The 27,891-nt window shown below is 45.8% G+C and overlaps 1 protein-coding gene across 1 annotated transcript in view; it reads right to left on the bottom strand.

Annotated features, from left to right (window-relative positions):
* Nucleotides 1-27,891, bottom strand: part of kiaa0825 (KIAA0825 ortholog) — a 164,536-nt gene that overhangs the window by 97,142 nt on the left and 39,503 nt on the right. The window contains 16 exon segments of the mRNA XM_070437110.1: nucleotides 736-894; nucleotides 2,222-2,381; nucleotides 6,356-6,770; nucleotides 6,987-7,214; nucleotides 10,845-11,033; nucleotides 13,238-13,377; nucleotides 14,895-15,014; nucleotides 15,721-15,902; nucleotides 20,217-20,248; nucleotides 20,251-20,275; nucleotides 20,278-20,320; nucleotides 20,322-20,381; nucleotides 20,383-20,402; nucleotides 22,137-22,145; nucleotides 22,243-22,393; nucleotides 25,271-25,548. Coding sequence (XP_070293211.1) covers nucleotides 736-894; nucleotides 2,222-2,381; nucleotides 6,356-6,770; nucleotides 6,987-7,214; nucleotides 10,845-11,033; nucleotides 13,238-13,377; nucleotides 14,895-15,014; nucleotides 15,721-15,902; nucleotides 20,217-20,248; nucleotides 20,251-20,275; nucleotides 20,278-20,320; nucleotides 20,322-20,381; nucleotides 20,383-20,402; nucleotides 22,137-22,145; nucleotides 22,243-22,393; nucleotides 25,271-25,548 — 2,211 coding nt within the window.

Raw genomic sequence — 27,891 nt, forward strand, 5'->3', positions numbered from 1 at the left:
GCCATCCAATGAGGGCATAGCTATGGTTTGCCCAAAAAAATGGCCTGCCCAGCACTTTTGTAAATGATCCTAAGCATGATGGGATGTTAATTGCTTAACAATAGAACCGCTGGGTCTCGCTGGGCCCCCCATCAAGCTAATAAGCAGTCATTCTGACTTAACTCAGGAACCACACTTGTGTAGAAGCAATTGCTTTCAATATACTTTGTATTCCTCATTGTGTTTCCATTATTTTGGCAGTTACTTGTCCATGCACACACACACACACACACATTCAGAAAAACATTATAATAGCTATTAAAAAAATACTGAATTCAAGATTTACAGAATACTTTCAAGTTCTTAGATGTGACATTTGAGTTGATCAAAAATCTTGCGTTGTGTGAGAAAGACAATTATAAACTGGGTGGTTTGAGCCCGGCATGCTGATTGGCTGAAAGCCATGGTATACCACGGGTATAACAAAACATTTTTACTGTTCTAATTATGTTTGTAACCAGTTTATAATGGCAATAAGGCACCTCAGGTGTTTGTGGTATATGGCCAATATACCAATATACTAAGGGCTTTATCCAGGCCCTCCCTGTTGCGTCGTGCTTAAGAACAGCCCTTAGCCGTGGTATATTGGCCCTATACCACCACCCCCACCCCCCCACCCGTGCCTTATTGCTTAACTATAGCTTTCAATTGAAACAATGGTATCAAAAAGATAAGAAGAATGGACAGAGGACCCACCTGGTCAAACTTGTTGCTGCCGATGTGGTCAAACTGGTGGAGGGGGTTGAACCGGGGTGAGGGGTGACCAGGGCGGTCTGTTCCCAGGTCAAAGGTCACTGTCTGAGGAGAGTCAATTGGGGGGTCACTGGACACACACAGCTTGGACCTCAACAGTGGCTGGAGAAACACACAGAACAGGAGGATGGAGGGAGGGGGAGAGAGAGAGAGAGAGGTCAGAGAGTTTACACTTTTTCAAGAACACAGGGGCAAGTACAGCTGTCTTCAAAGACAATTATCTGGAAGGTCATTTAGCACTATTCCTATTATATCTTTGCCATTTTAATTAGTACATCTCTGATTTAAAAAAGTACAGACCCAGACATAATGGACACTGGGATGCTCTCCTTCCACCTATTCCCTGTTTGATTGGCCCAACAGAAGTAGAAACTAATCAGTTTCAGATATAGGTCCAGACATCCAGTAATGGACATTGGAATGGTCTCTCTCTCCGTCTGAACATCATGTGCTCTCTCTCTCTCTCTCTCTTTCTCTCTCTCTCCCTCTCTCTCTCCCTCTCTCCCTCTCTCTCTCCCCCTCTCTCTCTCTGTGTATTCCCTGATTGATTGGCCCAACAAAAGTAGAAATGAATCAGACCTCATTAGAAATAGAAACAGAGATACAGGACAATGGCAGAGGATGAGGATATGTATAGACATCCAGACACAGAGATAACTATTTCGCGGTAGGAGCTTACTTTCTACCCTCATTTCTACAGTGTAGCCTCTGGTATGGTTTTGCAGGTGGAGGAAGAGGCTTGGTGCGGTGGTGGGGGAGTGGGGTGTGAACAGAGGCACACCAGTGTGGATCCACTGCACACACATCAGTCAGCCTGTCACCCCCCCCCCCCCCAGCACACTCCAGCCCAGCCGTCCATCCTGACCTGGCCATCCTTGCCTTGACCTTGTCTGGGTAGAGGAGGCTACTAGTAGGGGGTACTTTGGAACATGTTTGGGCCTCGCCATCTCCTGGCTACAAACAACATCCCTCTACCACTCACTGAGGCTGAGAGTAGTGGAAGAAGGATGAGTTGAAGAGATTTTAATTGTGGTATAAGTGGATTTGCTGCTATCGGTTACAATATTGACAAATTACATTATATTTGCGTACAGCCACCATAAGACAAAGGACAATAACCAAGAAGATATTTGAGGATCTTTAGACTTCTGTCCTAATCCCACCCCCTCACCCCTTTCCTTCATCCCTCTCTCCATCTCTCCAGCTCCATCACTCACCTGTCCTACATATAAGTTCCAGGGAGGTCAGTGGATACTACCGTGTGATGGTGTCAGAGTCGGGTCTTCCTGTCCTCAGCCAGGCAGCAGGCGGATCCAGCGGTAACCCCCCACAGTTTCACCCTCTCCCCCTACCGCTTCCCCCCCCAGAGCAGACGCCGGCCCCAGGCCAGTGACCACCAAATTGCGGGGGAGAGGGAGTCCTTCCTTACCTCGTTGACTTGGATGATATGATAGATTTGCCTCAGGTACTCGGAGCCACCTGGTTTGTGGCAAATCTCCAGGAGTATCAGCCCTATTTTCTGCTCAGTCGCCTCAGCCACACCGCCGCCCCCCTCCTGTGTAACACCACTCTCGCCCCACTCAAACGCACTGAGAGAGGGAGAGAGAGATATAGAGAGAGGGGGGGGGGTGAAAGAGTGAGAGGTGAGATACAAAGAGAGAAAGAAGGAGGCAGGGGAAACAAAAAAAGCCACAGTTACCAGGAATATCTATCTGCTAGCTTTGAGGGATTTAGCCAAAGAGCTCCAAATACATGGCCACACTTTATTCTGTTGTGACCGCACTTGAACGCATCAAGGTATAGGCCTATTATATGAAAGCTTTACGCTTTAAAAACAAGGCTTTTATTTTCTAGCAGCACTATTGTTCCCACTTTTCATCGAATGTTTCAATTACAGGCCTTTTTAAAACCATTTGTGTGGATCTCTTTCTGCAGCATTGAGATGTGTATTGAAAGTGAACGTAAAGTATAGATACATAGTTCTCATAGTTCTATATAGTTCTATTCTATCAGATTCTTCAGACGGAGGGGTTTCAAAACATAAAGGCCTGGAATTGATAGAGCTGTGATGTAGTATAAATGATTTCACCGTGTGTGTGAGCGCGTGTGCTTGCGTGCGCAATATCTACACACACACACACACAAGCACCTTACCCTAGCAGCGGCCCGAGTCATTTCCCTGCCCTTCCTATGTTCCTCGCCATTTCCACGACGCTCGCCGTCCGTCAACCGCTCTCCTCCGTCCGGATGGACTTCCTGTCATTGTTTTTCTCCCTTTCGCATTCTCTCCCTCTCTTCTTTTTGTAATTATAAGGTGGCAGAAACATTGTCGCCTGTCAGGCAGCTTTTGGCGGATGTGACATTGAGAGAGGTGGGCGAGGCCCTTCCTTCTCCCGCTAGCGGGTCCGTGTCAGCACCTGCGCTGTATCCTTTCCTGTCCATCACTGTGCAGGTGAAGCAGATGATTGGATTCAGTCAGCGGGGTGATTAATGAGGGCCTCTCTGGATTTAGGACAGCCTATCAATCATGTCATTAGGGCCAATGTGCCCTGAAAGAGGCAGACCTCCGCCAAGGAATAACTGCATTCATCTTCATCTGTGTATTCATCCCGTCAGGCCAGTCAGGGTCACCATGATGGAGAACAATAATCTTCTCCTCTACAAATTACTTTACAAAGACAAGTTGGAGGGGGGGGTGGGGGTGGTGGAGTGTGTGTGAGGATAGGTTGCGGCGGTGGGGGGTTGTTTTTGGACTGGCGAGCCCCCCCTTCCCTCCCGCTGATGCCACTGTAAACTGATTGTTTACAACCCAGGCTTCACTTCCCAGTGAAGGTTATTTTAATGAATAGTAATGATCTCAGAGAATGGCTCCGACAGGTGATACATAATCACTCTTTCGCTTTTTCCCCTCCCATTTTGCCCCTCTTCTCCGTTTTTTTCCGACTTCCACCACCCCTTGTTCCTGTCACTAGGAGCAGGCCATTTCCTGGAACACTTGCGCTAATCTGTTCTCCGTCTTTCTCTCTCCCTCTCTCTTTCTTTCTGCGAGCCGCTGTGTTTGTGTGGTTCCGTTACCCGGACGGCTAAATAATTTTTAACGAGGATAAATGTGTCCAGACTTTTCTGCTCGTTGGTCTCGAGCGGTCAGAGGTGCAGGTTCTGGGAATAAGTCACCAAGCTCGGGGTCAAAGGGCAGACAGTATGAGCCAAACTCAAACCCAATTTCCCATTGCCTTATTTTGTTTTCCATTCAGACTGTAGAATGTCCATCATTTACGATAAATATCGTGTCTCAGAATACATTGATCTTGTTCATTCCCTTGAAAAATGTTTGCAACTGATGATGCAATCCATCAGGGTTGGTGCACACACTGAATTAAAGAACATATCTGAATAGCATACTACTCATTAAATCATTCTATCACAAATACATGAATGCAATTTGGCTGAATACACCATGAATCAGACTGAAACACTTTTTAATTTTATTTAACCTTTATTTAACTAGGCAAATCAGTTAACCATCCTGCTGTGTGTCCAATTGGACCGGTTTATACGTTTTCTCTCTGAAAAAAAAGTAGTTCATTTAAATCTGATTGTCTTAAGGTTCCATGACTTTGTCCACACAGGGCATCTGAACACACAAAATAAATGTTGATGATTTTCATTACATTTTAGGTGTTTTATTTAACTTTTGTACACCTGTGGTGTTCCCGGTCAGAAATGACCGGTCATTAGAAATTAATGGGTGAGACTACAATTAGTGTATAAAATTGAGTTCAGGCACATGCCCATTCATCACATGGACACACTTCCTCTCCCAGACCCCCACATGCATGTGTGTTTGAGCACACACACACACCTCACTCCCCTTCTTGGCAACCCCCACAGGAACCTTTCCCCAATAGAATCTTTATCCCACGGGAACCAGACCTGTTGGCATTCTCACAAACAACCACAACATTGTTTCAATAAGAACTATTCTTGCAGCTCTCGTATGTAAAAGCTTTTTTGAGGCCTTGCTCACAATTCATTCTGTGGCAGCACAATGACCAAACGATATACTGTATGTGAGGCTCTTGATCATATCTTTGATCATGACACTGGTGAGGAGGAGAGAGTTTTTGTTCAACTTTGACATAAAGTAGTCTGTGATAAATAGTACAATGTGTTTCATCTGAGTATTTGTTATAGTCTAAATAATCCATACATTATGCTTTTTTTTAAACTCAAAAACGAGTTGTATGAGCTCAGGTCAATGAGGCCTACAGGCCATAAATAGCAAACAGAAGTTCAAAACCTGTAATGTTCACAACAACTGAAGTTGATAAAAAGATCTAACACAACGTTAGGTGATAATATATGCATTATTATGGATTTAGAATCAGCTATAATGGGGTGGTCATTTTGGCCCGGCAACACAGAATTAATTAACGTGAAACGAACACAACAGGAGGGTTAAGAACAAATTCTTATTTGCAATGACGGCCTACCAAAAGGCAAAAGGCCTCCTGCGGGGACGGGGGCTGGGATTAAAAAAGATATCTAAATATAGGACAGAACACACATCACGACAAGAGAGACAACACAACACAACATAAAGAGAGACCTAAGACAACAACATAGCATGGCAGTAACACATGACAACAGGGCATGGTAGCAACAGAACATGACAACAACATGGAAGCAACACAACATGGTAGCAACACAACATGGCAGCAGCACAATATATGCGGTGTTGCTCGTGGCAACGTCATTTCGTCGGTTAAAACTGTCATTTTGATCCCATGGATGGTCAGCCCTGGCATCCATAGCTCCGTCTGAGAATTTGAGAGTGGCAACATATCTCCAACCCATCCCTCATCTGTCTGCCAAAACAGTGGTGTGGTGTCGGTTTTGCTGTTCTTCGAATTGCAGAATGCCCCTTTAAGAAATGCCACCAATCTGAAAGGGCACTTTTCTCATCGGAGGGCAAAAAGGCACCCCTAGATCCCTATCTGTGTATGTCCCTGAATAGGGGCCCTTATCCGTCTACAGTGTTACATTGAGCCTGATGAAAAGTGTTTTCCACGCCACCGTGAGCTGTAGTCATCCGATCGTAATTATAAGTAAACACAAAACATAAACACAAAACATAGCGGGGACCAAACACTTCCCTTGCAGGTCAACAGGAATTTATGGAAGTGTTGACTTCAGTTGCAGGTCATGTGGTTCTCTCTCATGGCGCATGCTTTTATATAATCTGCCTCAACCAATCTCCTCCCACAAACGGCAGATTGATCATTCAACAGCATTATGTATTGGAAGATACTTTGCAGATTCAATATCAAAGCTAACGTGACCAATGATCATCTCTTTTGTTGTAATAAGTCCTGAATGGACACTGCTATGTTCGACACATCCTGAAGACTATAAAAAGAGAAACGGATTGACTGCAGCTCAGTGTTTGTCCACACAGTTGACATCTCACCTCTTGGAGCAGAGCTTGCTGTCCTTCCGCAGGATAAATTAGGTTTGGTTAGGATTACAGTTAGGTTAGGATTAAGTTAGGTTGACCTCTCACCTCTCGGAGCAGAGCTTGCGGGCCTTCTGCAGCTGCATGGAGCACCACTTGGGCTTCCTCTCCTCCAGAGCCTGCAGTACCTTGTGCACAGTGGGCTTGGGCACACCCTTCTGCTGGCCCTGGCCCATGGTCCCCTGGAGGCACTCTGACAGCAGGGCCAGTCTCTCCTTGGCTCCCCGGTCCAAAGGCAAGCCGCACAGCAGCTCCAGTGAGTTGGGGTCCTCCAGGCACTGGCAGAGACAGCTAAGGAGGGCCCAGAGGAGAAGGCCTGTGGAGCGCAGCTGCCGAGCATGCTGGGAAAGGTGTTTCTCTGCGGTGTGGAAGAGGAAGCGTACTGGCAGGGGGAGGGAAGCCACGGCCGAGGGCAGGTTAGTGTAGATGAAGGAGAGAGCCTGGAGGACCAGATTCACCACACCTGAACAGACAGGAGAGACAAACCAGGGGTCAGGAAACAAAGTGTTTCAGACAATACTGAGCATGAAATAAATATGTTAATTTAGCTAATGGATAATCAATTTGGTTCCGGTGTATTACAAGAAGAGATGCAATGCAAACATACATTTTTGTCATCTCTGGAATTTGGTCCACACAATAATCCAGCTCAAAGTGAGACAGTGGTGCCAGTACGTACTCTTAGCTGATTCCCTCCCCTTGGGTGTCTGAATGCTATAGCTCCACTCCTTGGGGACTTTAGTGAGGATGTTGTCTGGGACGTCCCGTCTGAGCAGGGGGGAACAGGGCTCCTCAGAGGCCTGCCAAGCCAGTACCATGGTGACCAGATGGCCCAGAAGGCAGTGGACAGGCTGGTTGACCACTCCCCGGATAAAGCTGATCACCACGGGGACAGGCCGCACTGAATCTAGGACAAGCCAGGACAGGACAGGGTCAGCAATCACTTTCATGACAGATGAAGAGTAGTCGTTCCGAGTGTTCCAGAGAGTTCTTCTTCTAAATTGGCTAATGCTTATCAATCGTATTTAAATCAGCAACTTATCGAAACCTGGGAAATCAGGTGAGAAAACTCTGTCAATCACCGATTTATAAATCACAATTTCAGTGCCAAGGAGAGAAAGATTATTTGAGGGTGAAAAACTGAAAACAGAACAACAGATTGAAAAAGCCGAACGTTGTAACTGTAAATCTTTTGGTGCCGAGAAGTGTTTGAAACCCACTACCAGGAGAAGAGAGGTATTCTGTATCAAAGCCAGGTGGGCATTAAGGTGGATACCAGCTTTGCCGAAGTCAGTCCTTTCAACGTTTTGGCCTTCAATACCCTGTACATATCAGTACCAGATCAGCAACAGTGTGCAGCTGTACGGCACTCATAACGTTACCGCGGCACTAGCAGTAAAACAAAGAGCTACATCAGAGAGATTTAGTACAGTGGCAGGACTGGAATGCATTGAAGTCCCAGGGGAATCCTACCATCTATAACTCTCCATCCCTTCAAAACAGAAAGTAGAAGAAAAAAAACCACGACGTGATATAGGTCTGCTACATGGTAAAGCAAGACCTCTGTCTCCAAAACCTCAACCCATTTGTCAAAAGTCACCCCATATTCAAACCCTGTTCACAACTCAGCACTTGTATAATCACTGACTACTTCAACACATAAGACTTGAACCAGCTCGAGCTGATCGTTAAGTCATGGGACATTACAGACAGTAAAGAACACGCGGCACAGTAGAGAAGTTCCCAGAGAGATCGATAGTTTGGTTCGGGGAACTCCTGTGCCCCAAAATTCAATTACACACCATCTCAGTTGGGAGGTGCATCCCAGAGCAGCAATTAAGCCAACGATAGCAGGAGACACACAGAAAGAGAGAAGATGAGAGAAAGAGAGAGACAGAGAGAGAGAGAGAGAGAGAGAGAGAGAGAGAGAGAGAGAGAGAGAGAGAGAGAGAGAGAGAGAGAGAGAGAGAGAGAAGAGAGACGAAGAGAGAGAGAGAAGAGAGAGAGAGAGAGAGAGAGAGCGCACTGGGTGACATTGAGACTACAGGAGTGAATCCACCACTGTCTTCTCTCCTTCTCCCCTTCCAACCTCCTATCCAATCACCCTAATTTATGCAACAATAATTACCTCTCGCATGTGATGGAGAAAAAAACGATGGCAAAAGGAGCTGGGACTCCACAGGAGCCCTGATTAAACCCAAAATCAAAGCTTCGCCAGAGAAAAGGAAACGTGTCAGGGATAATTGCAGTCTGTGTTATTGAGCACTGAACGATTAGTAGTACGATTAGCTCGACAGGATGAGCTGATGTTGAGCGGACTTTTTCTATGTTTCGTAATGGAAATGACAACACGTAAACAGTCACCAGAGAGCCAGTTAAGGAGGGTTTGCGCTGCAGTTTAGGATTATTTGTACTGGGCCTCGAATCCATTCCGATAAAAAGCCCACTTCGGACGTGGTGATTCGTTAGAATGGTGACGACAGTGTTTACCAATGGGCATGCACACACACTAGCACGCATGCACACACGCACTCACACACGGCCACATAACTGCTAATAGCGTTAACCTATACGTTGATTTGAACCTGACGGTGGTCAAATAGACATCTCATAGATTCATATAGTTTATGTTAGGTGTGTATAATTTAGCTTGGGTTTGTACTTTTGGACTATTCCATTGGACCATGTACCAGTCAAACTAAATCAATTGCAGCTCAAGTTGTCTATTTCCCAAAACTGATATATTTGGATCCAGATCTGAACATCAGGGACCATGACAAAGTAGGACATACAGTTGAAGTCAAACGTTTACTTACACCTTAGCCAAATACATGTAAACTCCGTTTTTCACAATTCCGACATTTACTCCTTGGAAAAATTCCCTGTTTTAAGTTAGTTAGGATCACCACTTTATTTTAAGAATGTGAAATGTCAGAATAATAGTAGAGAGAATGATTTATTTCAGCTTTTATTTCTTTCATCACATTCCCAGTGGGTCAGAAATGTACATACACCCAATTAGTATTTAATAGCATTTCCTTTAAATTGTTTAACTTGGGTCAACCGTTTCGGGTAGCCTTCCACAAGCTTCCCACAATAAGTTGGGTGAATTTTGGCATATTCCTCCTGACAGAGCTGGTGTAACAGCGTCAGGTTTGTAGGCCTCCTTGCTTGCACACGCTCTTTCAGTTCTGCCCACACATTTTCTATAGGATTGAGGTCAGGGCTTTGTGATGGCCACTCCAAAACCTTGACTTTGCTGTCTTTAAGCCATTTTGCAACAACTTTGGAATTATGCTTGGGGTCATTGTCCATTTGGAAGACCCATTTGCAACCAAGCTTTAACTTCCTGACTGATGTCTTGAGATGTTATCCACATAATTCTCCTTCCTCATGTTGCCATCTATTTTGTGAAGTGCACCAGTCCCTCCTGCAGCAAAGCACCCCACAACAGGATGCTGCTACCCCCGTGCTCACGGTTGGGATGGTGTTCTTCAGTTTGCAAGCCTCCCCCTTTTTCCTCCAAACATAACGATGGTTATTATGGCCAAACAGTTCTATTTTTGTTTCATCAGACCAGAGGACATTTCTCCAAAAAGTACGATCTTTGTACCCATGTGCAGTTGAAAACCGTAGTCTGGCTTTTTTTATGGCAATTTTGGAGCAGTGGCTTCTTCCTTGCTGAGCGGCATTTCAGGTTATCAATATAGTACTCGTTTTACTGTGGATAAGATACTTTTGTACCTGTTTCCTCCAGCATCTTCACATCTTCACAAAGTCCTTTGCTGTTGTTCTGGGATTGATTTGCACTTTTCGCACCAAAGTACGTTCATCTCTAGGAGACCGAACGCGTCTCCTTCCTGAGCGGTATGACGGCTGAGTGGTCCCATGGTGTTTATACTTGCGTACTATTGTTTGTACAGATGAACGTGGTACCTTCAGGCATTTGGAAAATGCTCCCAAGGATGAACCAGACTTGTGGAGATCTACAATTTGTTTTCTGAGGTCTTGGCTGATTTCTTTTTATTTTCCCATGATGTCAAGCAAAGAGGCATTGATTTTGAAGGCAGGCCTTGAAATACATCCACAGGTACACCCCCAATTGACTCAAATGATGTCAATTAACCTCTCAGAAGCTTCTAAAGCCATGACATAATTTTCTGGAATTTTCTAAGCTGTTTTAAGGGACAGTCAACTTAGTGTACACTAGTATGTAAACTTCTGACCCACTGGAATTGTGACACTGTGAAATAATATGTCTGTAAACAATTGTTGGGAAAATTATTTGTGTCATGCACAAAAACGACTTGCCAAAACTATAGTTTGTTAACAAGAAATTTGTGGAGTGGTTGAAAAACAAGTTTTAAGGACTCCAACGTAAGTGTATGTAAACTTCCGACTTCAACTGTAGGTTTCTTCAGTGCTTTTCTTTGGAAACGCAGTCTGCATCCTGCATTGTGTGCTCTCGAGTGCCTACAGTACAGTGCACTCCAGTGTAAAATACAGGTTCTGTATATCAACAATGAGGTTTGAATACCTGCCAGGCTGTATAGATAGTCCCATAAGTGTCCTCTGTCAAAGTAAGTCTCCAGGGCCAGAGTCAGGGCTTTGGGGAAATTGTTCAGAGAGCTGAGCACGTTGTACATAGCCTCCATAAACTCATCTCCAGCATCGCTCTTCACAGGAGACACAGCATCAGCATCTGCCTCCTCCTCCATGCAGAAATCTGAAAATATAGTCCTCTTTTAGGAAAAGTTGAAGTGACAGACACACATAAAATGCCAAGGACTATAAGTGAAACCCAAGCATTCAAACACGTTTGGGAGTGTGAGTCAGTTTTGAATGGGGTCTCTTCAGCTGCAATATACGGCCGTGCACTGCTAACCTTCCATTTCAACCTTAGCCGTCATGATACAGAACATTCCCCAGCTGCACCTTTGAGGTGGGGGCTGAGGAGAGGTGGAAATAAAGCAATATCAAACGCGTCAAGCGAGAAAATATCTCAAGGCTGTCAAGGCTGTCCAAACTGGGACACGCCAACGAAAGGTAACAAAATAACTATTGGCATAGAAAATACACACCCACACATCTTTAGTGAAACTATACAAAAACAACTGAATCCCCAAGCCTCTTGTGGATGAATATCTAGTAGACGGAAGGCAGGAAATAAGTAAGAACACATTCTGCCAGGATGTCCTTGTGGGGGTCGCTGCAGGCATGGTGTGGTGAGGGTTGGGGGTGGGAGGTGGGGGTAGGGGCCGAGGGGGAGGGGGATCATCTGTGTTCCTTCCGTGGCACAGGTCCAGAGGCCGTCCGTCAGTCTGTTTTTGTGGGAGATGACAGGTATTTGAATAGGAGGCCGAATGCAACGCAACACTCAATGAGCGGGCCCTTTGATGGAAGGCAGGGAGCTGTTTGCGTTCCCCCTTGACAAATGTTGGACTGTTTTAAAATGACAGGCCTAAATTACCTGCCGCATTAAGGGACGCAGGGGCCCTAATATCACCCGGCTTAATAAGAAGCCAGGAAGCCCATCGCCGCTCAACCACTGATGGGAATTGATTTCCTTTCTGGGTTTTTTTCTCCCGACGTGGCACAAAAAAAAGTGGTCAAACATCCTTTGACCTACAATCACTCTATTACACTGCATTATGTGGATAATGCCGCCGCCTTGTAGTCTGTCGGCCTGGTAATTGGTCCTTAAGGAGAGGGCGCGTGGTGATAGCGCCATGCCCACCGTCGAGGGGAAAGGGGGGACTTATATTCATTTCCACTTGGGGTGCTGAAGAGCATGGCGGGTTAACTAGACACCTTTTAATAATTATCCCATTATGGAACCGGAGATGAGTTATGATAGATAGACTACCGTTCCATCTCTGAGGAGTCTCTCTCTCTCTCTCTCTCTCTCTCTCTCTCTCTCTCTCTCTCTCTCTCTCTCTCTCTCTCTCTCTCTCTCTCTCTCTCTTTCTTTTCTTCCCTTTCTTCCCCTTTTTCTCTCTCTCTCTCTCTCTCTCTCTCTCTCTCTCTCTCCTCTCTCTCTCTCTCTCTCCTCTCTCTCCTCTCTCCTCTCTCTCTCTCTCGTCTGTAATTGGAAGCAGACACAGTGTGTGATGATAATAAAACAGTCCTGTGTATAAAGCTGCTCATTTACAGAGAGGACCTAGCGTAGCAGAAACCCCTGCCCGGCCTGCTGGCGCTGCTGCGCGAGAGGACAGACCCACCTATCAGAGAGCAGTTAAGGCAGCAGTGGCTGCTGAGAGTTGGGACGAGGAGGATGGCCGGGTTTGTCTGGTTCCTCTTAATTAGCCGGTCTCCGAGGTAGAGTTCGGTGTGGTGGCGATGTTGATTTACGGCGGTGCAGTGCAGGCCCGGGCGACGCTAGCTAGCCGGCGTTGTTATTAATGAGGTCGCTTTAATGTGAATTAATGTGCAAGTGCACAACAGTCTTTAAAGGTTACACTTTCCCAATGTGGAGAGAGGAGAAGGAGATGTTTTAAAGGTCAGTGTGTGAGCTCAGGTTAGCCCTGTTGGGTGTTTATTACGGCTCTCTATTGATTTAGTCAGGATGATGAAGGCCCCGATGATGATGAGGAGGATGATGAGAACTCCATAAAACAAATGGGCCACATCCAAAGATGTTCAGGCACTGCGTGAATGTGATTAGTTCCATTGGGGCCCTGGGCACAGATTACATTTTAAAGGTATCATAACCAAAGTGGACACTATCCTACCCATGGGCCTCTGGGAAGGGAGGGCTTGTCTTTGGTTTCACTTTGCCTAATAAAGATCTAACACATGAATAAAAAATATATATCATATTTGGGAGAACGAAGAGTTTGTGCCACCAACAAAACAACAACATAACATCTCAGAAAACTCAGTCGGACGAGCGGGTTGTTAGAGCATTTCCATCAGAGTGTGTTGTCTTACGGGAGTGTTCCAGGAGGACTCGCAGCAGGTGACAGTCTCTGTGCAGGATGGCGGTCAGCAGCAATCTGGGACTGCATCTTGGGTCAGAGGTCAGCAGCCTCAGCTGGCACTCGGAGGCCGCTTCGCCCGCCAGGCCCTCCCTTCAACCGGGACAGTCACAGGACAGGCGGACAGACGGACAGGAGAAACGGCGGCGGGAGAAACAACACACAACAACAGTGACAGATCTGCAGCGTCGGGTAACTAGAATGATAGAAAGCAGTCCAATCAGACAAGGGAGGACGCACATCCGTGAACCGCAAATATCCTGTTATGATATAGCAACTTCCTTGAATGTCAGTTCCTCCCCTACCAGATTAGTCCGCAAATGCCTTCATGCTCGCTTACTTAGAGTGTGCACCAGGAAGGAATTACATTTAATCTTGGCCAGCTCAAAGCAAATGAACATTTGGGGAGAAGCCAAATACATACATAAATATACAGCATAACTCTCTATGTATTTTGTAGAACCATGAGGCTGCAGCCAGCTGGGTGTAATGAGGCGTGTCCCTTGGAGTTTGCGTGTGACTGTGCATGTGTGTGAATGTGTGAGTGTGCACGGGCGTGTGTTGTATACGTCTCAATAAAAACCTGATAAAGGGCAAGAGAAAGTAGGCGGAGGAAGGGGGAGGGAAAGTTAGCCATCCCGTTCCAGCCAAAAAGCGAGAGCGTGGTGCACCCTGCTGCTTGAGTGAGGAACACTATGCCTTAACCCGACGGCGCAATTTATGATGTCACTCGGGCTGCAAATCCAGGAGAGATCCTCCCTTAACTGCTGTGATAAATCTGACCGGCTACAGCACAGGGTCGGCTTCCAGTGTCAAAACAGAGAGCACCACACTTTTGATTGGCCATAATGCTGCTTGATTTATCGACGTGCTTTGTGTTTTTATTGTTGTTTTACTTAATAATCATCGCAGTCTGTTTATGTGAGGAGCTGAGCTGAGGGAAGGTCTGGTTACCGGGCCCAGCCATGGAAGGACCTGTGGATTTGGCCAGGGAACCACAGCACAGCAAGGCACCCTGCCATCGCTGAACATGAGGAAAATAAAGAAGGTCATAAACATAAACTCATTTCAACTCTCAGGGAGTATGGCAGAGGTTGGAGGGGGGGGGGGGGGGGGGGGGTGATTTTGCCACTCTCTAAGCCTGCGATGACATCACCCAAGAGTAAGGGTGGTGAGGGGTGGGGGCAGTACGGGGCGAGGGCGGAGAGTGACTGAGTGCACCTTCTCAGGTCAGAAAAGTCATTCCTCCCCAAACCCCCAAACACGAACGCATGCACGCACACAACCCACCCCTCTTCCCACTCCGAAACAGTCGTCTCTGTTCACACCCTCAGTGAACCCCCCCCCCCTCAGCAGCCATTAACATAAACACAGTGTGTGTAGCAGCACTATTGATTCCCACCTCGACTTCTTTAACGGCATCTGTGTTGTATTACGGTCCCTGGGGAAGACTGGGGGCCCTCGCGAAGACGACGCCCTAGCAGAGCTATATCTGCAGAGTATACGGCCCTAACTCAGCACACATATGGCGCTTGACATAAGGTCCTTGGACCGTGGTGGGTGTACTCTCTGCGTGTAAGAGTTTGTGCGAGTGGGCGTATGTTACGTACCGTGCTGCCTGCTGGGTGAACAGGCCAGGGTGGATGGCACTGAGCCAGTGTATGCCAGGGCTGCCTGGGGAATGTGCCAGAGCTGGCGCAGAGCCCTCTCCAGGTCTGTACTGGAAAGTCCTGAGGGATATAACACATAGCCATCAGAATACAGCATATCAGCTCTATGTGTCCTTTGCCTACGCCGTGACTGTGTATGGACCTCAGAACCGCCTCAATTCGCCGGGGCGTGGACTCTACAATGTGTTCGAAAGCGTTCCCACAAGGTTGCTGGCCCATGTTTGACTCCAATGCTTCCCACAGTTGTGTCAAGTTGGCTGGATGTCCTTTGGGTGGTGGACCATTCCCGATGCACACGGGAAACTCTTCTGCGTGGAAAAACCCAGCAGCGTTGCAGTTCTTGACACCAACCGGTCCCCTTCATCTACGCCGATTGAAGTGGATTTAACAGGTGACATCAATAAGGGATCATAGCTTTCACCTGGATTCACCTGTTCAGTCTATGTCATGGAAGGAGCAGGTGTTCCTAATGTTTTGTACACTCAGCGTCCTACAGCAAATGGTGGTTGAACTGATGGTGTCGCGGTATGACACCCTGCATAAAGAGTGGTCTGTTACAACAAAGCCAGGTTAATCTTACCATGCTGCAGTAATGTACATTAATATAGGTTTATGATGTCAGAGTGAAACCCTGGGACTAAGCGGTTGTTTAAATGACGACAGTTCCCAGAGGTTTGAAGTCGGTGAAAGGCAGACAGTATGCGCTACAGCTGATTGGCTAGTGCGGCCGGTGTGAGAGATCAGATGTCAGAGGCTGTGTCTGTACCAGTAGAGCTGAGGCAGGGGTGCGGTCACGATGACCAGCGTGGTCAGGAGCTGGTCACACAGGCTGTGGATTGAGGCGACCCAGACGCAGCCCGCCACCGACGGCTCTGACTGCGCCAGCGCCTCGGGCCGCTCACACACACTCCACATGAGCTGCTCCACACACAGCAGCACCACCGTGATGTCACACCGGGGGGGGGGGGGGGGGGGAGAAGGGGTTAGACACTACACAGAGCATCCCTTACTCTCATCAGGCATAACATCATGACATGACAACATGGTTGGCGAGCCAGATGAAACCTCCTGCTGAGTTTATGACAGGACAGTTACGGGCCTGAGGCCTTCGCTCTACTATGTAAAAAAAAAAATGGCTTCTTTCATGTCCAAAAACCAGTAAATCTGTTTCCTCAATTGGTTGTAGGGCTTTTATTGGACTATTTCTTCACGGGAGCCAAATCTGTCATCACCGTTCTAAGTTAGACGGACAGCATTCCTAAGTGTGTCTTAGTGTAATCATGTGAGGGTTGTGAGTTGGAGCAGAGATAGACAGAGGAACCCTACACTTCCTCTCTCTCTTTGGGAAGCCTGTATGTAACACAGTGTAAGCACACACGCACACACACCCACACACAAGCACACAAGCCCTCTCTCCCAACACTAATTCATGGACGACCTGCACCCTGTCATCCGTCAGCGGTGATGGGAGGCAGTTGTGGACTGAAGGCCTCACATGTGTTCAGGGTGTGTTTAGTATGTGTTAATGAAGCGTTCAGGCCCCCACGTCAAGCCCAAGAGGTACAATATGGAACTGAGCCTAACCCTAACACTACAACACTAACAACATCAACAAAACCAACAACACCAACACCACAAACAACAACACGAACAACACCACCAGCACAAACAATACTAACAACAATAACAATACTAACAACGCGATCAACGCCAACAACACCAACAGCACAAACAACAACACTAACAACAATAACAATACTAACAACGCGCTCAACACCAACAGCACAAACAACAACACTAACAACACTAACAACACGATCAACACCAACAACAACAACAGCACAAACAATACTAACAACACAAAAACCACTAACAACACTAACAACACCAACATCACAAACAATACTAGCAACACAAACAACACTAACACTACTAACAACACTAACAATACTATCACTATTAACAACACCAACAATACTAACAGCGCTAATACTTCTAACAATACCAACACCGCCAACAATACTAACAACACTAACACCGCTAACACTACTAACACCACTAACAATACTAACAACACTACCAATACTAACACTGCTAACAATACTAACACTGCTAACAACACTAACAATGCTAACACTACCAACACTACCAACAATACTAACACCACTAACACTACTACCAATACTACTGTCTCGAACAATACTAACACTACTAACACCACTAACAATACTAGCACCACTAACACTACGAGCAATGCTGACACCACTAACAATACTAACACTTCTAACACTATAACAATACTAACGCCACAAACAATACTAACACTACTAACAACATATCAATAATACAACCACTAATACTAAACATACTAACACCACTAACAATACAAACCACTACTAACAATACTGGCACACACTAACAATACTAACACGACCACAATACTAACAAGTCTAACAATACTAGCAATATTAACACCACTAACAATACTAACAGCACTAACAATACTAACACCACAAACAACACTAACAATAGTAACAATACTAACCCCACTAACAATACGAGCAATACTAACACCACTATCAATACCAACAAAACTAACAATACTAACACACACTGCTACTAACACCACTAGCCACTACAACCACTAGCACTACTAAACCACAGAACTACTAAACCACCAGACACACACCTAATAAAAACTCAACACCACTAGCACTACTAACAATACTAAACACCACAGACACCACTAACATACTAAAACACCACTAGCACTACTAACACACTAGACTACTACACATAGACTACTAACAATACTAACACCACTAGCACTACAAAACACTAGCACTACTAACAATACTACACCAAGACACCACTAACATACTAACACCACTAGCACTACTAACACCACTAGCACTACAACACTAGCACTACTAACCCACTACATACGAGCAATACTAAACCACTATCAATACCAACAAAACTAACAATACTAACACACTAGCACTACAACACCACTACCACTAACTACACACTAGCACTACTAACACCACTAGCACTACTAACACCACTAGCACTACTAACACCACTAGCATACTAACACACAGAACACTACAAAGACACACTAGCACTACTAACACTACTAACACCACAGACACTCATACACCACTAGCACTACAACACACTAGCACTACTAACACACAGACACTACTACACCACTGCACATCTAACACCACTAGCACTACTAACACCACGCACAAACCCACAGACACTACTAACACACCTGCACTACTAACACTAGACATAAACACCACTACATGAAATACTACCAAGACACTAATAACACCACTGACACTAGCTACACCATAGCACTACTAACACCACTAGCACTACTAACACCACAGACACTACTAACACACCACTAGCACTACTAACACACTAGCACTACTAAACACTAGCACTACTAACAGCCACTACATTATCAACACCACAGACACTAAACACCACTAGCAACTACACCACTAGCACTACTAACACCACTAGCACTACTACCACAGACACTACTAACACCACTAGCACTACTAACACCACTAGCACTACTAACACCACTAGCACTTACGTAAACCATCTAGCACCTACTAACACCACAGCACTACTAACACCACTAACTACTAACACCACTAGCTACACTAACACCACAGCACTACTAACTAGAACAATAGCACTACTAACACCTACTAGACACTACTGAACACACATAGCACTCCTAACAACTACATACTAACACCAAGACACTATCTAACACACTAGCACACGACACACTACATACTACACAACTACTAACACACTGACATACAACAACTAGCACACTAAACACAGACATACTAACCACTAGACACTAAGAAATACTACACCACAGACACCACTAACACTACTAGAATACTAACAATCTAGAACACCGACATGCTAACACCACTAGCAATACTAGCAATACTAACTACTACCAATACTAACATCACTAGCATACTACATCATAACAACATACAACACAATCAATACTAGCACCTAACACTAGAGAAATGCTAACAACCACTACAAACTAACACTGTTACACTACTAAAAACTAACCGCCACAACAATACTAACTACTAACACCTTACAATAATACAACCACTATACTAACAATACTAACCACTACAATACTACCACTACTAACAACTGGCACACTAACAATACTAACACGACCAACAATAACACGTCTAACATACTAAAATACTAACACCACTAACATACTAAACTACTAACAAACTGCCAACTAACAATACTAACACGACCAACATACTATACCACTACAAGATACAACACTGCAACAATACTGCACCCCAACAAACCAACAATACTAACAATACTGACTTACTAACAAAACTAACAGCACTAACAATAATAACACCACTAACACCACACACACTACTAACAACATAACACTACAAACACACTGACAATACTAACATACTAGCAATACTGACACTACTAAACAACTATACACTAACAATAACGCTACTAACATACAACATCACAAAACAATACCACACATAACAATATATACAACCATACCACCCACAAACAACACGGACATCTAACTAATACTAACAATACTAACACGACAAGCAATACTACAATGCAACAACACTTGCAATACTAACACTACTAACCACTAGCTATAGAAATACTAACACTTCTCAACACTTACAAGAATACAACCACTAATACTACAATACTAACACACTAACATACTCACCACTATACCAATCAATCACCACTAACAATACTAAGCACGACAACAATACTACACTACTAACAGATCTAACAACTAGCATACTAAACCACTAAACTAACAGCACTAACAACTAACAACAAACACAAACAATAGAACTACTAACCACTAACAATACGAGCAATACTAACAATACTAGCAACACGACCGCACTGCTAAACACCACTAGCAATACTAGCAATACTAACACTACTACATATCTAACAATGCAAACAACACTACAACACTAACACTACTAGCAATACTAACACTATTACAATACTAACAACACAAACAACACAACAGCACTAAAACATACAATAAAAAAAACTACACGAACACCAACAACACTAACAATAATGTGTGTGTATATGAGTGTAGTATGCATGTTTGTCTGTGTGTGTTTCCGTATGCATATTGCGCGTGTGTGTGGGGAAGCCCAGCTCATACATACTGTACCTGATCTGCAGGTGCCTCTTGTAGGAGGCCGTGCCCTGGAGTACCTCTGCAGCACAGAACCTGCAGACTTCTACTGGTCACCTGAGCCAGCACGTCCGCCCACAGAGCCCGGCACAGCCAACCACAGGTCAGTACGCAGCCCAGTCAGGAAGTAGTGCAATCTGCACTGAGAATGAACACTATACCCTAGAGAGAGAGAGAGAGGGAGAGAGAGAGAGAGAGGGTGGGGGGGAGCGAGATGATAGAAATGGGAGATGATATGGTAGATAGATTTGGAGAACACGTGGAGCGAGCGCGAGAAAGAGGGATGAGAGAGATATGAGGAGAGAGAGAGGAGAGAAGAGTAAGAAGGAGGAGAGAAAAGAGGATAGGAAAAGAGAAAAGAGGAGAGAGAGAGAGAGAAAGAGAGAGAAAGAGAGAGAGAAAGAAAGAGAGAGAGAGAGAGAGAGAAGGAAAGAGAGAGAAAGAGAGAGAAAGAGAGAGAAGAAGCAGAGAGAGAGAGAAGAGAAAGAGGAGAGAAAGAGAGAGAAAGAGAGAGACAGAGACAGAGAAGAGAGAGAGAGAGAGAGAGAGAGAGAGAGAGAGAGAGAGAGATAGAGAGAGAGAGAGAGAGAGAGAGATGAGAGAGAGAAGAGAGAGAGAGAGAGAGAGAGAGGAGAGAGAGAGACAGTGCTGTCAACACATAGAAGGCCCATGGTCACACCACCTGCACTCTGCACTGGGCTCCTGTCCCTATGTGACTAAAGACTGTTTCATGCCCTGATCTGTGGAAGCATCACAGACAAGGGGAAAGTCTGGAATATCACTAAACACAACAGATGTTACCTCACACACACACGCACACACGCACAACGACAGCACACACACAACACACACACACACACACACACACACACACACACACACACACACACACAACACACACACCACCCACACACCCACCACAACAACACTGAAATTAGATGACAGAAAGATGAATGGGTTACATCGGGTCAAAGAATGTTGCAAAAGAAAGCACAGAGAGAGAGGAGAATGGAGAGAGAGAGAGAGACAGGAGAGTGGAGAGCGAGAGAGAGAGAGAGAAGAAGAGAGAGAGAGAGAGAGAGAGACATAATGAGAGAGGCTGGTTTCCTGTCTCTAATTGCTTTCAGACAAGGGGGGGGAAACAGTCCTAAAAGTTGGTGTTGTGACCAAAGAGAGATTATTAACAACATGTTCGACATCTAGTAATGATCTCAACCCCCTCTTCCCCCTCCTCCCCCAAGCCAATCATTTAGGGATTGTCTCTGGACAGAGAGCATGACCATACGTCCGGGATTAAGACTCCATCCTCTGCCTCTGGACCCAACAGACCCCCCTGAATTACAATCTGTACCAGGACCAAGAGGAAGTGCACGTGTGGCTGAGACTTGTCTGTGGCTGGGCCTGGCCAGGTTCTGGGTCTTGGTGCTGGGTCTGGGCCGGAAGAGCTAAGCTGCCTCCCCTGAGCTCCAGGATCCAGGACAGACAGAGGAAAACACACCTGCACACAGCAGGCCTGTCTGACCTCAGTGACCGGGAATGGAGGGAGAGGGAGGGAGTGGGCGAGGGAGGGAGGGGGTTCTGGGTTGGTTTAGGGGGCATAGGTATAGTTTGGACAGGGGCTCCAGCAGCCCTGTTTCCAGATGGTCACAGTGCAGACGCCTCGATCCCACCAGCCCTCAGGGAAGCACAGGAGCCCCAGATGTGCTGGGAGAGCTGAGAGTGGAGCCCTGAGTTTGGGGGCGGGAGGCGAAGGGGGTGCTAATAACGCAAAGAGTGCATTTTGGGAATATATCTAAAGAGAGAGAGCTCTTCATAGTTGTAGCGACAACATTTTTTCTTTTTGAATAGACACACAACACACACAAAAAAACACTACAAGACTCCATTGCTCTCTCTTGCTGACAAATACTTGCAGAGAATCTCAATTAGCACAGAGAGCATTATCGAAACGCTTGCTACAGTAGAGTACCATGCAGTAATTGTGGTCTAGCTCACCTCGTAGAAGGGTTTGGGGTCAGCCCAGTGGTGGCTCTCTGCGTCTTGCAGGATAGTGCTGGTGCACACCTGGACACAGTAGCTGGCCAGCTGCTCTCTCAGGCGCTCCGTCACATCCTGGTACCTCTGGATGGGCAGCAGTGTCATGGTGCTGCAGGGCCACAAACAACACACATACAGGAATACCATTTAACAGGATTGCACAGGGGCCAAAGAAAGGGGAAGGGGGTCAGGGAGGGGAGGGGTCAGTTCAAGAGAATAGGGGGTGAGGGGCCACAGGGCAGATGAAGGTGGGGGGCGTGAGGGAAGAGGTTGGGCACATGGGCAAGCAGGGCACTTTGAGGAGGGATACGTGGAGTGCAGTGGCCAAAGGGGTACTAGGAGGTAAATAAATCTGCTAGATGTATTCACAAATGGCTGTGATTAGAACCACTCCATCATTTCCCTCCCTTCCTTCTCTCTTAGCCCCTCCCCCTTCAAACAGCCCACCCCCTTCTCTCCAAACTCTCTCCATCTTGCTCCCCAGCCCTCTCTGTCAGCGCTAGGCCACACAGGCTCTCTGTAGCCTTCTCCCTCTCCTCTGCCTTTAACCTTTGGCTCAGTTTGTGAGGCAACATCTGTTTTCCAACCAACACATCTCCTCCATTCCACCAGACAGACGAACGGACGGTGCAGTCAGGCCATCGCTCGCACACAGATATGCAGATTCTTTACAACTCAATTACAGAGTTTTACTACCTTTGGCAGTGCTCTGACAATCTCCCTTGGCTGAGAAACTACACTGGACATCAATAAATCCCCCAGAATATTTTGGAAAATATGTCTGGTGAACCCCCTGGCTTTTTATGGCTTTCTGCTTGTTTTAAATCTTTGTTGTCATGAAGGTGCAGTTTTCTTTTAGCTATGACCAGGGTTGGGGAGTAACAGATTACATGTAATCCGTAACATGTAAGGGATTACAAAAAATGGTAACTGTAATCCGTTATGTTAGCAGCAAAAATATTGTAATCGGATTACAGGTACTTTAGAAAAACTAGATGATTACTTTGAGGATTACTTTTAAATTCAGAAAGGATGTTTTCAACCACAAAAAATCATTGGCACTTCTCTGTTTTCTCAATGACATTCAAATCAGCATTGAAAAAAGGTGCAAGTTGACGTTTGTTCCACCTGAGCGAGTCTGACCACAAGTCAGAGACCACTATGATGACACACCAAATGRGTTTGATGGATCGCGGGGAAAGAGSAGGAATAGGCTTTTGGAGGCTACAGTCCAAGCTATGTCTTCCAATGGTGCGACTGCTGTCGGCATCCAAAATMATCCAACTTGAATAAACGCTRGGAGGTAAGGATGACAGTAGTGGTGTAGTCTACGGTGATACAGATATCACTTATTATTGATATCTACGAAGCGCCTTGATGTGAATCACACTGCTGCACTCTCATTTAGCTATTTGCGCCTTACAGATTGTGGTTGTTGTGGATGGCTGATCACAAATCTAAATGTGTATTTGAACCCAATAGTGGTTGAATTCAAGCAGTTTAAGCTGCCTATCAATCATTGTTTTTGAAGCCAGTTACAGCCAGTGAAAAATACATTCTTGCAACAGCTGCATAATGCGGATCCCAGCCTACGGAATAAAAATGGGGCTTTTATTGCTCAATCTAATTCATGCTGATAAAATTAAAATCCATAGGCCTAATGGACACATGCACAAACTCGTACACTTTGGATAGACTTAAAGGGGAAATCTGTAGTTACTACATACATTTGTGGACTATATATCAATGGATATATCCATAGATTCTTGAAGAATATAACTTGTAAATGCCTCATAAGCTTAGTTCAACTGTCACACTCCATGAGAACCCAAAATATAAGCTTGTTTAACGCCAATGTTTGTATACATTGTAAATGTAACATGGTTAAAACTATACTTTTTATATAACGGATGGCCAGTCCTTGCATCCATAGCTCTGTCTATTCATCTGAGAGTGGTTATATTCCTCCAGGCATATCCCTCATCTTTTTACCAAAAGAGAGGCTGGGCGACCATTTTGTTATTGTTTCATCCGTGGATTTGCCCTTTAAACAGCTGCAAATGATCAAGATATCAAAGTGTCACCAACAAAAAGGTTAACAAAAGGCCTATAGCAAATGCAGCATATGGCATTCATTTTTCACATGTAAATAGCACTTTTCAGTAGTGCTCAAAGCCATGCCATTCCATGAGTGCAGAATTTATTTTTCAACTCGAATCAATGAGCCCAATCAGTCCTTCATGACAACACAATCATAAACAACAGAGTAGGGCTGGCAAATAGGTCTTTCGTTTTGGGGTCATGCTCAGGTAAAACAATTTGGCTAATCTATACTTCCATATTTCCAAGTCCTATTCTTGAAGATCAAAGGGTATAATGTATTGGAAAGACTGGAATTCTGACAGACTTTGATTTTTAATGTAAAGTAATAATTTAATCGTATTATATGTAGTAGAAAGCACCTCTTGCACTGAGATGCAGTGCCTTAGACCGCTGCACCACTCGGGAGCCCACATAACCAAACCATGAAGTAAAATTGAACATCCATATATGGCCAGCTATGTAAACTTTAACATTGATTTATCCTGCAATAGATGTCGTTCAATTGGCAACATACATTTTTGTCTTCTTCTAAAGCCTCTTAAGGGGGAAGTAATCTAAAAGTAACTGAACGTAATCAGATTACGTTACTGAGTTTGGGTACCCCAAAAGTTACATTACTGATTACAATTCTAGACAGGTAACTAGTAACTGTAACGGATTACATTTAGAAAGTAACCTACCCAACCCTGCCCATGACACAGGGTTGTAGTGATTATGTAACTGAGAAGGGAGTTGGAAGGTGGACTGTTGAACAAGGGGAGTGGGTGGTGTTTAATACAACTATTATGCTCTTGTGTGTGGAAACAAACAGAGGTACACGTGCACACATATGCACGCACGCACACAGTATACAAACTCGCACACGCAGTCTAAACAGACTCACACTCTGGCTGCGGTGGTGTTAGTCTCTCTGAGTTGGGCCTCGTAGTGACACAGCCGTTGGTGGATGTACATACTGGTGCCCAGCAGAGCAATCAGGTTCTTCAAGGGGGCGGCAGAGGGCACCTCCCCTGCCCGTTCCTCCACACGGCCCAGGATGGCAGACGTGACCCAGGCACACACCTCCACGAAGCTACAGCGCACCTCCAGGAGGGCGGCATCTCCACACGCCTCCGCCAGGGGCAGGAGGGCATCACACTCCCCCATGATGTCGCCACAGAACTAGACGGAGAGGAACAGAGTGGGGATGGATGAGAGCCAAGCCAACAAGAGAGAGAGAGAAAGCGAGAGCGAGAGTGACAGCATAGACATGAGGTGCCTCTCAGTAAAGGCTATAAACTACAATATGTCTCAATCACCTTTGTTTCTCTTCTTTTACACTCCCATCTTATCCATGCCCCTAACTGAAAGGTCAAGGTTCAAAGCTATAGAGGTCACAGGTGGCCGGTGGTACCTTCATTTGGGGAGGACGGGCTCTTAGTTATGGCCGGAACGTAATAAATGGAACGGTATCGAAACAGATTGAACACATCGTTTCAATGTGTTTGAGACCATTCCATTCACTCCATTCCAACCACTATTATGAGCCGTCCTCCCCTCAGCAGCCTCCTGTGATAGAGGTGTTTAAGCTCTTCCTCCTGGTCATCAACCCCTGTCCCCCTGGCAGACATCACCTACCACATCTACACCTCCGCTCATAACATCGGGATACATCTATTCCTTTCCACTCCAGGAAAAGAATGTCTCCAATGTGCATTTTATTAGTGGGATTCAGTTTGAAAGACAGCGGAGAGCTGCGGTGCAGAGGACCGGGCCGGAGGTTTAGTGTCTGAACGTCTTCCAGTTTCCCTCCCGCAGCGCTTGGACAGCAGAAGCAGCACGTCTCCTTTTTCCACATTGGTCCTGGGGAAACTTTTCTGTTTGGGCCGTGTTGCACCTTTCTGTTTGGAAAGGACAGGATACTTGAGGAGCCTAGCAGCTGGGTGCGGTCTGTCTGGGCCAGGACGGTTGGTTGTTTTCAGTGGAGGAGGAGGGTGGGGAAGAGGATGGGGTGGGGGGGGGGGGGTGAGGTAAAAGAGGATCGTCCTTCTATGTAGAAAGACAGTGTCAAATGAATCACCTTACAGAGCGAGAGACAGACACAGAGACATCACCCTGACGCACCCACGCACCACGCACCCACGCACCCAACCCACCCACCCAACCACCCACCCACCCACCCACCCACCACACACACACACACACCACACACACACACACACACACACACACACACACAACCCTTCCCATTGACAGCACACTGAGAATAACGACAGAGGATCAGCGAATGCCAAAGAGTCACACGTGTGTGAATGAGTTCACCCTACTTTTTTATATGTGAGCTATGTGCCAGGGTGATTTAAAAGCAGTAAAACATGGCCAGGTACGATAATATATTTCCTAAATTCCCGCAGGAGTTGGCTTGCCCTTAATGTGGAAAAGCACTGAAAGTATTTTCTCCCTTCTCCATAACAAAGCCCTTCCAATAGTGGCAGCACGGATATATCAGCTCAGCTCCATTTTGTTTTACACTCACACTGCCTCACTTGACTTACTGTAACACTGGCAGGAAGTTTGACATTCTGTCAGTGAGTTTCCAATGTGTAGACAGAATTGACATCGCCTTGTAGCAATTCCTGGGCAGAATAAGCCTCTAGTGGGCCAGAAAGGACAGGGAACAATGTCCATTTGGGCCAGGAAATCAATAGACAATAGAGTGCATCGAGTCATTAGGAGCTTAGCAGAGTCAGTGCCTTGGGCCTGAGGCTTGTCCACCGGCACAGACGGACGGACAGAGACGGACAGACACAGCGCTCTGAGGACCCACAAGGTGTCAGGGAGATGTATCGCTCACACACCTCTTACGCTCCGGCTATAGACTGAGCCTTAACTAGCTCAGAACAAAGATACGGATCCCGGCAGGTCCTACAGGAGCACTCCACCGCAAGGTGATTGAAATGACAGAGGTAAGGCACGAATTGGATCACTCTCTGTTCCTATGAGACGTTTGTAAGGCGAGGCCACAGGCAGCTGAGAGACTGAGTGTACAGGCAGGGGTGAACGCAGAAAGAGCAAGCATTAACGTTGCGCCGTCAAACTAATGGACATACAAGGTAACCGCTAAAATAATGGAAACACCAACATAAAGTGTCTTCATAGGGCGTGGGGCCACCACGAGCCAGAACAGCTTCAGTGCACCTTGGTATAGAGGGTACAAGTGTCTGGGACTCTATTGGAGGGATGCGACACTATTCTTCCATGAGAAATTCCATCATTTGGTGTTTTGTTGATGGTGGTGGAAAACGCTGTCTCAGGCACCGCTCCAGAATCTCCCGTAAGTGTTCAATTGGGTTGAGATCTGGTGACTGACACACACACACGCACGCACACACACCCTTTTAACCTAGCCATGGTAGCCAAAATAATGGGCAACTAAGCATTTTTATACATGACCCTAAGCATGACGGGATGTTAATTCCTTAATTAACTCAGTAGCCACACTTGTGTGAAAGCACCTGCTTTCAA

This window comes from Salvelinus sp. IW2-2015, linkage group LG33, assembly GCF_002910315.2.
Source record: "Salvelinus sp. IW2-2015 linkage group LG33, ASM291031v2, whole genome shotgun sequence".
NCBI classification, from domain to species: Eukaryota; Metazoa; Chordata; class Actinopteri; order Salmoniformes; family Salmonidae; genus Salvelinus; species Salvelinus sp. IW2-2015.